The 16476-nt window shown below is 36.7% G+C and overlaps 1 protein-coding gene across 17 annotated transcripts in view; it reads left to right on the top strand.

Moving 5' to 3' along the window:
* The window catches only part of EYA1 (EYA transcriptional coactivator and phosphatase 1), a 334821-nt gene extending 318592 nt beyond the window's left edge, over window positions 1-16229 (top strand). For all 17 annotated transcript variants that reach the window (XM_066378892.1, XM_066378893.1, XM_066378895.1 and 14 more), the window contains one exon: window positions 15035-16229. In XM_066378892.1, the coding sequence (XP_066234989.1) occupies window positions 15035-15115 (81 nt within the window). In that variant the 3' untranslated portion in view covers window positions 15116-16229. The remainder of the gene's footprint in view (window positions 1-15034) is intronic.
* The last annotated feature ends 247 nt before the right edge of the window (window positions 16230-16476 follow it).

The following is a 16476-nucleotide window of genomic DNA, read 5'->3' on the forward strand; positions in this document are numbered from 1 at the left end:
TAGTACTTAACTTGGGAGATATTTAATTTGGGGGAAAGATTAAAATTCATCAATATCCCATTTTAAAAATTATAAAAATTCAAGCTAAAGCCTGACCTGTAGTGGCACAGTGGGATAAAGCGTCAACTAGGAACACTGAGGTTGCCGGTTCGAAACCTTGGGCTTGCCTGGTCAAGGCACATATGGGAGTTGATGCTTCCTGCTCCTCCCCCTTCTCTCTCTCTCTCTCTCTCTCTCTCTCTCTCTCTCTCTCTCCCCTCTCTCTAAAAATCAATAAATATTTTAAAAAAATTCAAGCTAAAGAAATAGAGATGGTTATCCATGCTATAGGTGGTTTAATACTCACAATGGTAACTTAACAGAAATTACTACCAATTATAAAGCCCTTAAGTCCCAGACCCTCTCTTAGGTACTTCCTATTCATCATGTCATTAAGTACTCACAGTAATTCCATGAGGGAGGAGTCCTTAAACCAAAATTTCCAATGAGAAAACTAAGGCACAGGAAGGTAAATAACTTGACCAAATCATACAGCTAGAAAGGGGTCAAACTAGTATTGGAAGCCAGTTATAGTCATGAGGTGTGGCATCAAGTTCTTTTAAAATTATAAACTTTATTTACATATCTTACGTATGATTTGACTTACAAAAAGTTTTCATGCTTTCTAAATTATTAAAGTGTGCAATGTCTGTTTCATTACTTTTCAGAGGTAGATATAACTAGTACTCTCCCTAATTTTACATTTAGGATTAAAATTTGAAAAATCATCCTGATATATAATTTAGTTCATGAGCATTTTAGATTATTAAAATTAATAGTGAATCAGTGAAGTTCTGCAAGTTTGAGCACTAAAATGCTTTGCAAAACCAAAACATTTTGCATTTCTTCTCAATTGATTTAACCACTTATCTCTCTTAGTTTCCTATGTCCTCTTAAAAATCTAGTACAACAGTCTCTTTTTCCTCTGAATATGCCTTTCATCTTCCTAAATAATGTTCTTTGGCTTGAGGTATGTAGTTACTTTTTTTAAGTGCAGAAATGAAAACCAGTGAGTATGCTGGCCGTCGCCTGTTTTGTTATGGACTATTGAAGTCTGGTCTGTCATCTTTGTTCTAGTTGCCAATAGAGTTCCCAGGGCCTTCTTCAGCAATTTCATCCTAATTCTATTATTTTTATTCTTAAAAAAATCTTCAAAGAGAAAATGTTAGAAATACCTTTGTTTATTTAAAAGAACAACATTATTCTCTAAAGATCTCTTGCAGGCGTTTCTGCAAGCACCTCTTTGTTCCTTAAAAGACTTTGTGGAGAGCCCTGGCCGGGTGCTCAGTAAGACTCAACCTAGCACATGAGTAGTCACAGGTTCGACCCCAGTTGGGACACGTATGAGAAGCAATCAATGAGTGCATAACCAAGTGAAACAATTAATACAACATACTTTGAGTAAAAATAATTAGGTGTATGTTTTTTATTTATTTTTTTAATTTTTATTATTATTATTATTATTATTATTATTATTTGTATTTTTCTGAAGTGAGAAGCAGGGAGACAGAGAGACAGACTCCTGCATGTGCCCGGCTGGGGTCCACCCGGCATACCCTCCAGAGGGCGATGCTCTACCCATCTGGGACTTTGCTCCATTGTAACCAGAGCCATTCTAGCACCTAAAGCAGAGGCCATGGAGCCATCCTCAGTGTTCAGGCCAACTTGGCTCCAGTGGAGCCTTGGCTGTGGGAGGGGAAGAGAGAGAGAGAGAGAGAGAGAGAGAGAAAGGAGAGGGGGCAGGGTGGAGAAGCAGATGGGCACTTCTGTGTGCCCTGACCGGGAATCAAACCGAGGACTTCCATATGCTGGGCCAGTGCTCTACCATGGAGCCAACCAGCCAGGGCCATGTATGATTTTTTTAAAATCAAAGTTTCCTTCACAATGAAAGCAGTTTTTGTTTCTTAAGTAAAAGTGACCTTGTTTTATAACTTCACAACTAAATTCACTTTTTGGAGAAATATTTTTAAAAATCTGTTGTGAATAAAAGCTAGGGGAACATGGTAACCATCCATTATTCTGCATAATGACAAAGGCTTTATCAAAAAATGCCTATTTTAAATGTGCACTGCCAAACTTGCTGAAATCCAAGATGAAGCTGAGAACCTAATGCTTGATCCTAAGCTTATTTAGGAGAAAAATAAGATGCTTTTGTAAAAAATATAACATTTTTAGTGCATCTTTTTGTTTTTAGTTTTATTTAAATGAGAGAGGGATTACTAACACTGAGTACATTAATTTTATTAATCTTAAACCATTCATTCATTTAGTACTTAATGAGCACATACTAGGTATACTCCAGGTCTTTTTTTTTTAATGCAGTGACTTATATTTTTTTATTAAAGTGAAAGTGGCATACAATATTACATGACTTCCAAATATATAACATAGTGACTTAACATTTCCTTACCTTATGATCATATTGTGATAAATCTAGTATCTATAATTGTACAAAGTTATTACTATGCTATTGACTATATTCCCTGTGGTGTACATTATATCTAGATGCTTTTATAATGAAGTTTATTACATTTCTTTTTTATTTTTTTTCACCCATCTCCTCATCCCCATCCCCATTCCCTGTGGAAACTATCAGTTTGTTCTTCATATCTATGAGTCAGTTTCCATTTTGTTTTATTTATTCATTTGTTTTGGTTTTTTAGATTTCCTATATAAGTGAAAGTATAGCAGGGGTCCCCAAAACTTTTACACAGGGGGCCAGTTCACTGTCCCTCAGACCATTGGAGGGCCGCCACATACAGTGCTCCTCTCACTGACCACCAATGAAAGAGGTGCCCCTTCCGGAAGTACGGCGGGGGCCAGATAAATGGCCTCAGGGGGCCGCATGCGGCCCATGGTCTGTAGTTTGGGGATGCCTGGTACAGTATTTGTCCTTTGACTTATTTCACTTTATATAACATCCTCTAGGTCCATCCATGTTGATGCAAACCAAAGGATTTTGTTCTTTTTCTTTTTAATGGCTGAGTAATATTCCTCTGTGTATGTACACACATGTTCTTTGTTTCATCTACTGATGGACACAGGTTTCTTACATATTTTGGCTATTAGGAATAATGCTGCGATGAACATAGAGGAGCAAATATCTTTAGAATTAGTGTTTTTATTTTCTTTGGATAACCAGCAATGGAATTGCTGGCTTATATGGTAGTTCTTTTTTTTTACTTTTTTAGGAACCTTCATACTGTGTTGCATAGTGGCTGCATCAGTTAGCAATCCCATCAGCAATGCATAAGGGTTCCCTTTTTTCCACATCCCTGCCAACACTTGATATTTGGTTATTTGTTGTTTTGTTTTTTTTATAATACCAATGATTTGCAATTCCCTGATGATTAGTGGTGTTGACCATCTTTTCATGTTTCTCTTGGCCATTTGTATGTCTTGTATGGAAAAATGTCTGTTCAGATCCTCTGCCCATTTTTTAATTTAATCGTTATTTGATGTTATGTAAGTTCTTTAAATATTTTGTATTTAACTCATCAGATACCATTTGTAAATATCTTCTCCCATTCAGTGGGTTGTCATTTTATTCTGTGGATAGTTACCTTCACTGTGCTTAATTACGCCTTTTAGTATGTTTTCTTCTAGGAGTATTATGGTTTCTGGTCTAACAGTTAAGTCAATTTTGAGTTAATTTTTGTATGTGGGGTAAGAAAGTTGTCCAGTTGCATTTTTTTTTTTTTTGCATGTAGTTGTCCAGTTTTCCCAACACTTATTGAGATGTTCTTTCTTTATTGTATGTTATTGGCTTTCTCTTTTGTAGATTGATCATATGAGTTAGCATGGGTTTATTTCTGGGCTCTATTCTGTTCCAATGATTTATGTGTCTGTTTTTGTACCAGTATCATACTGTTTAGAGCACTATACTTTGTAGTATACGTAGTTTGAAATCAGGTAGTGTGATGCCTTCAACTTTATTCTCTTTCAAGATTGTTTTGGCTGTTCAGGGTCTTCTGTGGTTCCATATAAATTTTAGGATTATTTGTTCGAGTCCTGTGAAAAATGCCATTGGTATTTTGATAGAGATTGCATTGAGTAGTATGGACATTTTAATGATATTAATTCTTCCAATCCATGAGCACAATATTTTCTTCTTTTTATATGTATTATCTTCAATTTCTTTCATCAGTTTCTTAAAGTTTTTACAGTACAGGTCTTTTACTTCCTCGGTTAAATTTATTCCTAGGTACTTCTTTGATGTAATTATAAATGGAATTGTTTTCTCAATTTCTCTTTCTGATAGTTTATTCTCAAGGTATAGAAATACAACAGATTTTTGTATATTAATTTTTGTATCCTGTAACTTCACTGAATTTATTAGTTCTAACAGTTTCTCATGTAGTCTTTAGGGTTTTCAATATATAGTATCATGTCATCTACAAATAATAAGTTTTACTTCCTCTTTCCAATTTGGATGTCTTTTATCTTATTTTTTTCTCTGATTGCTAGTACTCGGACTTCCAAAACTGTTGAATAAAAGTGGCAAGGGTATGCATCTTTGTCGTGTTTTTGATCTTAGAAGAAAAGCTTTTAGCTTTTCACTGTTGAGTATAATGTTAGCTGTGGACTTGTCTAATATGGCCTTTATTATGTTCCTTCCAGACCCACCTTGAGAGTTTTTATCATAAATGGTTGTTAAATTTTGTCAAATCCTTTTTCTTGCATCTATTGAGATGATCATATGACTTTTATCCTTCATGTTGTTGAGGTATATCACATTGATTGATTTGTAGATACTGACCCATTTTTGCATCTCTGGAATAAATTCCATTTGATCATGGTGTATGATTCTTTTCATGAATATTGTATTTAGTTTGCTAATGTTTTGTAGGGAATGTTAGTACTTATGTTCATCAAGGATATTGGCCTGTAATTTTTAATTTTTAATTTTTTTTTGTAGTGTCTGGTTTTGGCATCAGGGTAAAACTGACTTTGTAGATTGAGTTTCCTCAATTTTTGGACTAGATTAAGAAGGTCAGCTATTATCTGTCTTTAAATGTTTGGTGGAATTTCCCTGTGAGGCTTCTCTAGTCCAGGACTTTTACTTCTTGGGAATTTTTTGATTACTGATTCATTTTTGCTATTGGTGCTGGATTTGTTCAGATTTTCTATTTCTACATATTTATCTTGGTAGGTTTTGTGTTTCTAGGAATTTATCCTAGAAACATTGTTCATTCTGCTAGCATATAATTGTTTACAGTCTTCTCTTATGGCTTCATATTGTAACTTCATTTCTGATTCTATTTGGCTCCTCTCTTTTTTCTTGATGAGTCTAGCTAATGAGCTATCAATTTTATCATTTCAAAGAACCAGACCTTAGTTTCACTGACATTTTTTACTGTTAAGTCTTCATTTGTACTTTTTCTAGATCCATTAGGTGTAAGATTTAAGATTTTTCTTGTTTCTTGAGGTAGAACTTTATTGCTATAAACTTCCCTCTTAAAACTGCTTATGCTGCTTCCCATACATTTAGTATGTTGTGTTTTCATATTATTTTATCTAGAGGTAATTTTTAAATTTTCTTTGAGTTCTTCATTGAGCATTATTTAGTAGCTCTACATGTTTGTATTTATTCCAGTTTTCTTCTTGTAATTGATAGTTTCATACTGTTATGGTCAAAAGAGATTTGATATGATTTCAATCTTCTAAATTTATAGATACTTGCAACCTAACATGATTTACTCTGGAGAATGTTCCATGTACACTTGAAAAGAATGTGTATTCTGCTGTTTGGATGCTGTGTTCTGCATATATCTCTTAAGTCTTTCTTGCCTAATGAGTCATTTAAGGCCAATGCTTCCTTACTGATTTTGTCTGTTTATCCATTGATGAAACTGGGATATTGTAGTCTCTTACTATAATACTGTCAGTTGTTCCCTTTATGTCAGTATTTGTTTTATGTAATTAGGTGCTCCTGTGTTGGGTGCATAGATGTTTGTTATATCCTCTTGTTGGATTAAGCCCTTTTAATTATGTAATAGTATCGTCTGTCTCTTATAGTCTTTATTTTAAATTTTAAGTATTGCTCATTCAGCTTTCTTTTAGTTTCTATTTGCCTGGTATATAGTTTTTCATACCTTTTATTTTCAGTCTGTGTGTGTCTTTCAACCTGAAGTGAGTCTCTGGTAGCCAGCAAATGTATTGGTCTTGTTTTTTAAATACCTTTTTATAGTTCTGTCCTTTTCTTCTGTTTTGTTCCCTTGTGATCTGTTGAGTTTCTTTAATGTTATGTTTGCATTCCTTTCTTATTTTGTATATCTATTATAGGTTTTTGGTTTGTGGTCACCATGAGATTTATATATAACAACTAAGTAATGGTCACTTAAGTTTGAACACATTCTAAAAGCACTTCATATGTTTTCCCCTCCCTCATGTCTTTTTATGTCATATTTTATATCTTTGTGTGTGTGAATATCACTTAACAGTTGTTGCTATATGTGATTTTACTACTTTTGTCTTTTAACCTTCATATTAGCTCTATAAGTGCTTGGTTCATTGACTTTAAGAAATACCAGTGAGATGGTTTTTCTTATATTTTATCCCTAGTTTTGGCCTTTTCTGCTTAAAAAAGTCCCTTTCACATTTCCAGTAATGCCGGCTCAGTGGTGATTAACTCTTTTGCTTGTATGGGAAACACTCTCTCCTTCAAATCTGTATTATAACCTTGCCATGTATTCTTTTATGTACCTTTCTCTCCTCATCACTTTGAATATATCATGCTACTCCCTCTGGCCTGCAAAGTTTCTGCTGAAAAATCAGTTCATAGTCTTATGGGTGTTCCTTTGTACACAACTAGTTGTTTTTCTCTTGCTGCTTTTAAGATTTTGCTTTAGTTTTATTTATATGAAACATAGAAATTACTGAGTACAGTAAATTTAATTATTTTAAAGTCATTGTAGTAATTTAGAAGTTAATGGGTACATACTACATGCCAAGTCTTGAACTGGATTTCATTTCTGCCCAGAGGTGAAGCAGATATACAAATAATAAAAGAGCAATGTTGTGCAATAAGGAGTTCTTAAATTAATACATCTCCCAAAATCCCTTTATTTACAATTTCAGAAGTATCTGTACCTCCATATGCAAATTTTCTAGTGATAATGTACACAAGCACAGATGTGTTCATTATTTTATACAAATGGTAACTGCACTCTTTTCACTGGTTCTACTCCCTACCAGTAGTACATGGAACTCTGCATCTCTAGCTTTTAAATGGCTGCATCGGTATTCCATTATGTGGATGTTCTATCATTTAAAGAGTCCTCTGTGGCTAAACATTTAGGTGGTTTCCAGCATTTACTCTTACAAACAGTTCTGCAGTAAATGGTCTACATGAGGTTTGTTCATGGGCAAATGTATCTATGAGATAAACCCCTAGAATGTACAGTGTTTCTAAGGTCTTCGTGCACTTTTGACCGGTCATAGGAAAGCAACAAAAGATGATAGAAATGTGAAATCTGCACCAAATAAAAGGAAAACTCTCCCAGTTTCTGTAGGATGATGTGGCAGCATGTGCACATGCGCAGATGATGATGTTAACACCGTGTATACAGCGGAGCAGCCCACGGCCATGCCAGTTGAGATGTGGACGGTACAGAGGAAAGTTCAGTGTGTTCTGTGGCTCGCTAAATTAGAATCCATGACCAGAGTGCAACGTGAATATTGGCGCGTTTATAACAAGGCGCATAGGAATAACATTACTCGGTGGGATAAGCAGTTGAAGGAAACCGGCAGTTTGGTGGAGAAACCCCGTTCTGGTAGGCCATCAGTGACGAGTCTGTAGAGGCTATACGGGATAGCTACCTAAGGAGCCCTAAAAAATCTGTGCGTGAGCCCACATCGAACTGCACTGAATAGGAATGAAACTGGGAGAATTTTCCTTTTATTTGGTGCAGACTTCACATTTCTATCATCTTTTGTTGCTTTCCTGTGACTGGTCAAAAGTGCACCATGACTTTACGGACACACTGTATCTCAAATTCAAAGGTATGTACTCTTATGTTTTTGAAACATTTTACAAATACATTTTTAATAATTCAGCAAAATTCAGTTTACATGCGCATGGTCCGTGTACCCAGGTTTTTGTGTCATTGGTTTTACATCTAACCAGCAGGGACAAATGCAAATTACCAGATGGGGAGGAAAGATGGCATGGAGAATCTGGGAAATTGTGTGTGTGGGCAAGAGGAGCAGGAAGAACATATCCTTATTTTCCCATTATTCAGGGACTATTTTTGTTCTAATGGTCCCCGAACATGTGCTATTTTGCACACACATCAGTTTCAGCTCTCATTTCTGTTAAGATTTATGGTTAGCACTGTTTTTCGTTCCATGGCTCTCGTTACTGATGGGATATATCCATTCAGGTATCCCGTGCCATCCCATCTGACTACTAGCCAATACATCCAGCATTCCCAAACCAGTTCTCCCCCCTCAGTCCACTCTGGTGTCCTCTGCCTTCAGCCTGTCACGGGAATGCTGTCCTCACTGTGTCTTCTAGCCACTGTCATCCTGCCTAGTTTCTCTGGGAACAGCCAGCCGCACCTCCCAGCCAGATCTTGCCAGTGCTCCCACCTGAAAAAAGTCTCTATTAATCTTTCTCATGGCCGCACTGTTTCAGCCCCGTCACCTTCACACTAAACGCTCTGTGCCCTCCACCTGTCAGCTTTGTCACGACCATCTCCTTTCCCCTCTACCTCACCAGTTCTCTACCCCTTCTTCAAATTCAGTGTCGGCCCACCATACCCTTTCCGGCTAACAACTGAGCTCTCCTCTCTCTGAATTTATCTTTTAATTCTTTGTTCTATTGAGATATAATTGACATGCAACACTGCATACGTTTAAGGCATGCAGCATAATGACTTGACTTACATATATTGTGAAATGATTACCATGATAATACCTCATAGATTTTTCTTAAATAAAACTTTTCCCCCCCTTTGTGATAAGAACTCTTAGGAATCTGCTCTCTTCACTTTCAGATATACCATACAGCAGTGTTAACTATCGTAACTTTGTTGTACATTACACCCCAATACTTATATACATTATCACTGGAAATTGGTCTTTTGACTACTTTCATCTAATTCCCCTTCCCCTTACCTCTGGTAACACAAATTAGAGCTTTTTCTCTGAGTTTGGGATGGGTAGTTATTTTTAGATTCCACATATAAGTGAGATCATATAATATTTGTCCTTCTCTGAGTTACTTAGCATAATGCCCGCAAGGTCCATGTGGTCACAAATGGCAGGAATTCCTTCATTCTGATGGCTGAATAATTTCTATGGTATATGTATACCACGTCTTCTTTATCCATTCATCTGCTGATAGACTCTTAGGTTGTTTCCATTATTTCGGCTATTTTAAATAATGCTGCTAAGAATATGAAGGTGCAGATATTTCTTTAACATAGTGTTTTCATTTCCTGAGGATATATACCCAGAAGTAGAATTGCTGAATTATATAACAGTTCTGTTTTTAACTTTTTGAGGAACCTCCATACTGTTTTCCATACTGGCTGTACCAATTTATATTCCCACCAAGAGTGCACAGGTGTTGTTTTCTTTTTCACATCTTCACCCGGGTTTAGTTTTTGTCTTTTTGATGATAACCATTCTAACAGGCATGAGGTGATAAGTCATTGTGGTTTTGATTTGCATTTCCCCCATGAATGTTGAGCATCTTTTCATGTACCTGTTGGCCATATGTGTGTCTTCTTCAGAAAAAATTTCTATTGAAGTCCTCTGCTCATTTTGGATTCTTTGTTGTTTTGCTATGCTATGGCATTGTATGAGTTCATTATATATCAGATAGAGTTTACAAATATTCTTCCCATTCTATAGGTCGTCTTTTCACCTCATTAATCGTTTCCTTTGCTGTGTAGAAACTTTTTAGTTTTATTAGTCCCACTTGTTTATTTTGCGAGAGAGAGAGACAGACAGGAAGGGAGAGAGATGAGAAGCATCAATTCATAGTTGTGCCACCTTGGTTGTTCATTGATTGCTTTCTCATATGTGCCTTGACTGGGGGCCAGTGACCCCTTGCTCAAGCCAGCGACCTTGGGGTTTTGAACCTGGGTCCTCAGCATCCCAGGTCAACGCTCTATCCGTTGTGCCACCGCCTGGTCCAGGCCCACTAATTTTTTATTTGTTGCTTGTGTGGTAGGTGTCATATCCAAAAATCATTGCCAAGAAGCTTTTTTCTTAATGGTTTCCAGTCTTACATTTAAGTATTTCATCTATTTCAAGGTAACTTTTGTAAGTAGTGCAAGGAAAGGGTCTAGTTTCATTCTTTTATGTGTGAAATGCTAATTTCCCCAGCACCATTTAATAAAGAGACTGTTTTTTCCATTGGCTCCCTTGTCAAATATTAGTTGATGGAATATGCATGAGTTTATTTCTGGGCTGTCTGTACTGTTCTGTTGTCCGTGTTTGTTTTTATGCCAGTATCATACTGTTCTGATAAGCAGGCTGATGCCTTCTGTTTTGTTCTTTCTCAAGTTTATTTTGGCCACTTGGGTCTTCTGTACTTCCATATAAATTCTAGAATTTTTTTCTACTTCTGTAAAAAAAAAATGCCATTGGAATCTTGAAAGGGAGTGCTTTGAATTTATAGATGGATTTAGGTAGTATCAACATTTTAACAATATTTTTTTAATCCATGAACACAGGATACTTTTTCATTTATTTGTGTGGTCTTTGATTTCTTTTATCAATATCTTGTGATTTTCTGTGTAGAGATCTTTCACCTCCTTGGTTAAATTTATTCTCAGTATTTTATTGTTTTTGACCTTCTTATAAATAGGATAATTTTCTTTTTCAGATAATTTGTTGTTAGCATGTAGAAATGCTATTGATTTTTGTATACTCTGCCTTTACTGAATTTATTGATTAGATCTAATATAATTTTGGTGGAGTCTTTAGGATTTTCTATATATAAATTCATGTCACTAAAAATAGTTTTATTCTCTTTCTTGCCTGATTGCTTTGGCTAGGTCATTTTTATTCTTAACCTCACACCACCTTGCACTGTAATGAAATAGCTTTAGCAGATATGTCTTGCCTGCTGGTTCTTGTCAGTGAGGGCATATATCACGTATGTATTATACATTAAACATTTTCTGTAGCTACTATGCTTATATAGGTAATAGGCTTTTAATAATAAAGACACAGGGCTTATTAAACCTGGAAGCAACCCTGATTCATTTTACCTAAACCCTCATTTTACAGGTAAATAAACAATCTCCTAACAGATTATGTCACAATTCAAAGTCACTAACACTGGGTTTGAGCATATAATGCTCATTCTAGCACACACTTCTCCACCCCTTTTGCCACCATCTCTCTTATTTCATAAAAGAAATATTTGTTCTAGACTAAACACTAATGCAGAAAAAAAATTTACCTTGCACCTGCTTGTCCTGGGAAGCTTTTAGAGATCCATAAAATCTCCACATCTCTATGTGCCTACTTCGGGAAAATACTATTTTGCAATGTTCATTCTAATTATAAGTTAACATGAGTTTGGGTCCCCGAGATTAGTCATCTTCTAATCAGTCACTTAATAGTACATGTACATTTTTTAGAAAAGGAGAAACAGTAATTTTTGTGAGAATGGAACTCCTGACTATAGCAGAGATTGTTGCCCTTCATGTTATGAACCATGCTGGATTGCTGTCCTGTGTGGGGAGTGTCCCCAGAGCCTGCCTGTTCTCTTTCACCTACACCTAGGTTTGCCAGTTACCACTGTAGAACCATTTACACTTTTGCTGAAATGAATGACCACATCATTACAGCCCTGTGATGAGTTGTCTGTAATATACCACAGGCATATTTCATCAGTTGAACTTGTTTCAGGGTGTTGCGGAACATGTGGTTTTTATTAATAGTCTATATAGGAAGACTAAAGCCACCAGGATTTCAGTGGCAGTAAACAAGGCGATTCAGGGATCTTTATGGGTAATCTCACCTTCCATAATGTGTTTTGAGTATGGTCTAAAAGAGTTTACATTTGCTCTGGGCAGACACCACCTCCTATACCTGTAAGGATAAGACACATAGACGACATTGTCTCGGTCCTTTGTTTAGTATGGAATTAAATGTTCAATTTTTACATTAAACATGTACCAAAGATTTAGCTCAATTTTTTTTTTAGTTCCTTTTTCGATTTCTTTGCCACTCATCATATTCTACAGTACATGCATCTGGGTGTACCAATAGCTTTGGAATTTGGTTGTCTGTGAGGAACAAATCTAACTTCAGATAATGGGCATGCAAAAATTCTGAGTGAACCTACTTAGGAACAAAAGCATTCCACTTCTCACAAGTACTTTTTTATGTAGCAATGAAGATAGCTGTCCTGAAATTTTCTGCATGGCTGTCTAAAGCACCTTTAGCATCCTCTGTTACATCCTGGTACATGAGAGCAATAGAATTACTCTGTAACTCTATTACATTGTTCATGGGAAGCAGCTTTGGGCAGAGGCAGTGAATCGCTAGCAAATTAGAGAAAATTACAAAATAGATACCAAGTAGATGGTTAAATGTAAAACAATACTGTGTACACTTGAATAGTTGCAAATTAAAATAATGAAAGATCTTCCTTAGAAGTGATGTATTAAAAATGGGCTTGAGATTAAGTAGTAACATGAACAGAAGACTGGATGGTACAGGCAGGTTCAGCTGCAGAGCACTGCCATGAAGCGCTTAGCTTGCCGTCAGCGTGTGAGACAGGCAGCCTCTGGGAGGAAGTACAGTAAAACCAGGTAATCCCTGCACTGCATATACCCAAGGTCAAGCATGAGTATGTGCATATATGAAGTAGAGAAGAATCTTTATGAAGGTTAACTGGGTAGTAGAATTAGAAGTGATTTGTATTTATTTGTACAGTTCTACCTTTTACAAATGTTTTATGATATGCATGGATTTCTAGTCTGCTACAAGAAAAATAAGGAAAGCTTTCTGTAATTGATGAAACACTTTTCAAACTTAATCTATGTATCACTCAAATCTTTCAGTGTCCCTTACCAACAACAGCATGGAAAGAGTCAGTGTATGTCCAGAGCTATACGATGGTGCTGAATAAAGAGGCCAGAGAGAACAGTAGGGGGCATTATGCCATATAGGCTTAGGATACACACCAGATCTGATTGGAGTCTTGGGTATACTCCTTACCAGCTGTTATTTACATCTCTCCATTCCTTCTCTAAGCCTCAGTTTTTCCATCAGTAAAATAATGATGATAATACCATTATCTCTCTGAGGTTAGAGAGAGGTTTAAATGAGAGAGTCTGTGCTCAGTGCCTGACACCATACTCAATAAATCATAACTGTCATCATGAATAAACTCTATACCAGGGCTTATGAGGCCCTGCCTCATTCAGCTCCTGCAGCTAATCGTGTCACTCACCATGTATTCCGCCCATACACAGCCAGTGTCCTAACAAGGAACGTCTCCTTTGTCCTCCACCCCAATACAAACAGCCATCATGAAACCTTTCTGGCCGGCTGTCCTTTCATACCTAACCTCAGTTATTACCTCTGCTTATGAGGTGCTTCCCAATCTCCTAGGCAAAGGGACTTGGCCCCTCCTACTGCTATTGTCACATATAGGTGAACTCTCATGATTGTTGTACATTCCTGCTACTCACCCACAGGCTGTGACAGGGTGGACTGGGGACATCTTCTACACCATGCCTACAAATTCAAAATATCCATTCATGAATGGGTGAATGCAATAGGACAGTCTATTTTTCTAGTCTAAGGCTGTCAAGTGGATCATCCTAAAAGTTTGAAAACAGATTTCTAGTACTTGGTCTGGACTATTCTGTTATTGACAGATAACAAAAGATACAGAGGCCAGAAAGGTTTACATTTGATATTGGACTATTGTATATGCTTTTAGCAGATTACTTGAGACAAAGATATTGTTAATGAGTAATGTAATAGTTTGCATTCCCAGAACAAAGCAGCTATGTGATAGACACCAAAATAGTGAGCAGTTTCCGCTGTTACCTATAGGTTCCATACCAGACGCTATTAGTCGGAATTTTTAAAGAACTCTGTAGACTTATAACTGTAAATTATACTCATGCCTTCATATTATTTTTTGTGCAAAAAAACTCAACCTTTTTTATCTTTACCATTTTGTCCCTTGAAAAAGATTTTGCTAATATTTAAGTATACTTTGAGCAGTGAAAATTTATAATTGTATGTTCATTCTAAACAGATAAAGTAACCTGTTTTGGGGTTGTTTTTCTTGTCATTAATTTAGGTATTTTATAAACATTCCTATCATTTACACTAGATTTTTAGATTGATTAAACAACTACAAAAACAAGAAACACCTTAGATGTTCATCTAAAATTTCCCCCCATGGTAAAACCATTTTAAGGTCAATACAAAGAATAAATAGAAAAAGTTGTTTCATACATGAGTAAAATTCAGTTTTGAAAAATATAAAATACTACCTACTATGGAAAACTGGGCAGCCCTGGCTGTATGGCCAACTGGTTAGAGCACTGTTCCCATACACAGACTTTGTGTATTTGATCCCCAGATCAATATTTCTGTCTTTCTCTCCCTTTCTCTAAAATCAATACATAGATTTTTTTTTAAAAAATACACCTACTGGGTACATATGTCCAAAGGTATCATTTTCGACAAAGTTTCAGTCATGGCTAGCTACTGTGTTTTATTTCAAGTTTGGAACTGGCGTTCAAGTCACAGTGGAGAGCTAGCTACTCAAGATATCTCATCACCTCCTTAAAAAAAAAAAACAGACTCCAGATCACATTTTAAAGTGCAGTCCAGTATTCTTAGGGGAGGATTAAATTTGACTCTTTGTTTTAAGCAGATGTGCTACTGAGATCGTAGCCGGCACACAGTGCTGAGCACAGGGGATGGGCATGTGGTGGGTTTCCGAGGCGGGTTTCGGTGCCGAGTGGGACCTGTCTCACCTGTGTCTGCCCTTCCGCAGCATGCCATGCCCTTCTGGAGGATCTCCAGTCACTCGGACCTCATGGCGCTCCACCATGCCTTGGAACTGGAGTACCTGTAGCTGCCACATAGCACTTTGAAACCACACAACTGCCCTGTGACCAGGAACAAATCCAGCAGGCCTGAGTCCCTGTCATCGCCGGACTAGTGACCTTACCGATGTCAACATGGTGACGCCCAGCTGCCGTCGGTCTTCAGCTCTGCCTTTGTGGTGAATGAGGACCATGTCTATTTCTTCAGAACAGCTGTTGACTCTAGTACTGTGAATCCAATGAAAATAAGCCATGAGAATGTTCTAGCTCAGTATAATGTGTCTTTGCCACATTAACTACATGGTTCAAACCTGTGAAGAAAGGACCTGCAGACGCCTAAGGTTTTAGCATCTTCAATGTGACGTAACAGCTTCTCCAATACAGCAAACTTGATTGCACAACAGACTAAAACGTTTCCTGAATACCATGGGGGAGTTTTCTTGTAAAGAAGGTTTACTTTTTGGTGTCTCATACCCAGGGTAATCTGTACATCTCTACTTATTTATGAACAGACTTTAAAAAAAAAAAAAACAGCTTTATTGAGGTATAATCCAAGTACCGTTCAGTTCACTTGCACAGACTTTGTGGGCATCAAATAATTGAAGAGACAATAGTATAAGAAATAAGCGATTCAAGGCCTTGGCCTCATGACACAGCAAGTACTTTGAATTTTAGCACATTGCAAAGTAGTTTAAAGTATGTCTAATTTAAACGTATAATATGTACATCACTGAGACAATCATGTACAGAAAGAATTTTTGGTGTAAATTTGTAATAATGGATGATTCTTTTACCTATTGTGTAGAAAATGATATTGAGAGGTAGCAATGCCTTGCTAGTGAAGTTTGAGGCCCGACGGGCACAGGCTCGTGCAGTGCCTTATTGACGTATACTGGGTATAAATATGTAGATAATGGTGGTTTGTTTTCTTAGATAATGTTGTCAAGACCAAAAGCATGGATGTCAAGTGTCAATAGGGATTTGGTTTTACAAATTATTTTTCCCCATCAGTTCATTTTTTGTGTGTGTGCTATTAGGAAGGCCTTGGTAAAATAATACAGCGGTGTCTTAAATCATTTGAATAAAAAGTCCTCTTAAAACCTCACTTGTTCATTTTCAACACTAATGTATTATATGTAGCTACTTGGGGAAAAAATGATTATTCAAATTATTCTTCTTCCCACAGAAAGAATGTAGATGACAAATATATTTTATTCATAAAATGGTTCATGAATTGGCGACTAGCAGTTTTCAGGTGCTCAGATATAGTGTCTGCGTTTTCTTATTCAGATATAGGAAGACATTGCCACATATCTGGAAATTAGAAAATGTGTCCTGTTTCCCTGCATACTCTCCTCCATCTCCCAGGAAAGTTCATTGCTGGCAGTGG

Source organism: Saccopteryx leptura, chromosome 3 (genome assembly GCF_036850995.1).
Source record: "Saccopteryx leptura isolate mSacLep1 chromosome 3, mSacLep1_pri_phased_curated, whole genome shotgun sequence".
NCBI classification, from domain to species: Eukaryota; Metazoa; Chordata; class Mammalia; order Chiroptera; family Emballonuridae; genus Saccopteryx; species Saccopteryx leptura.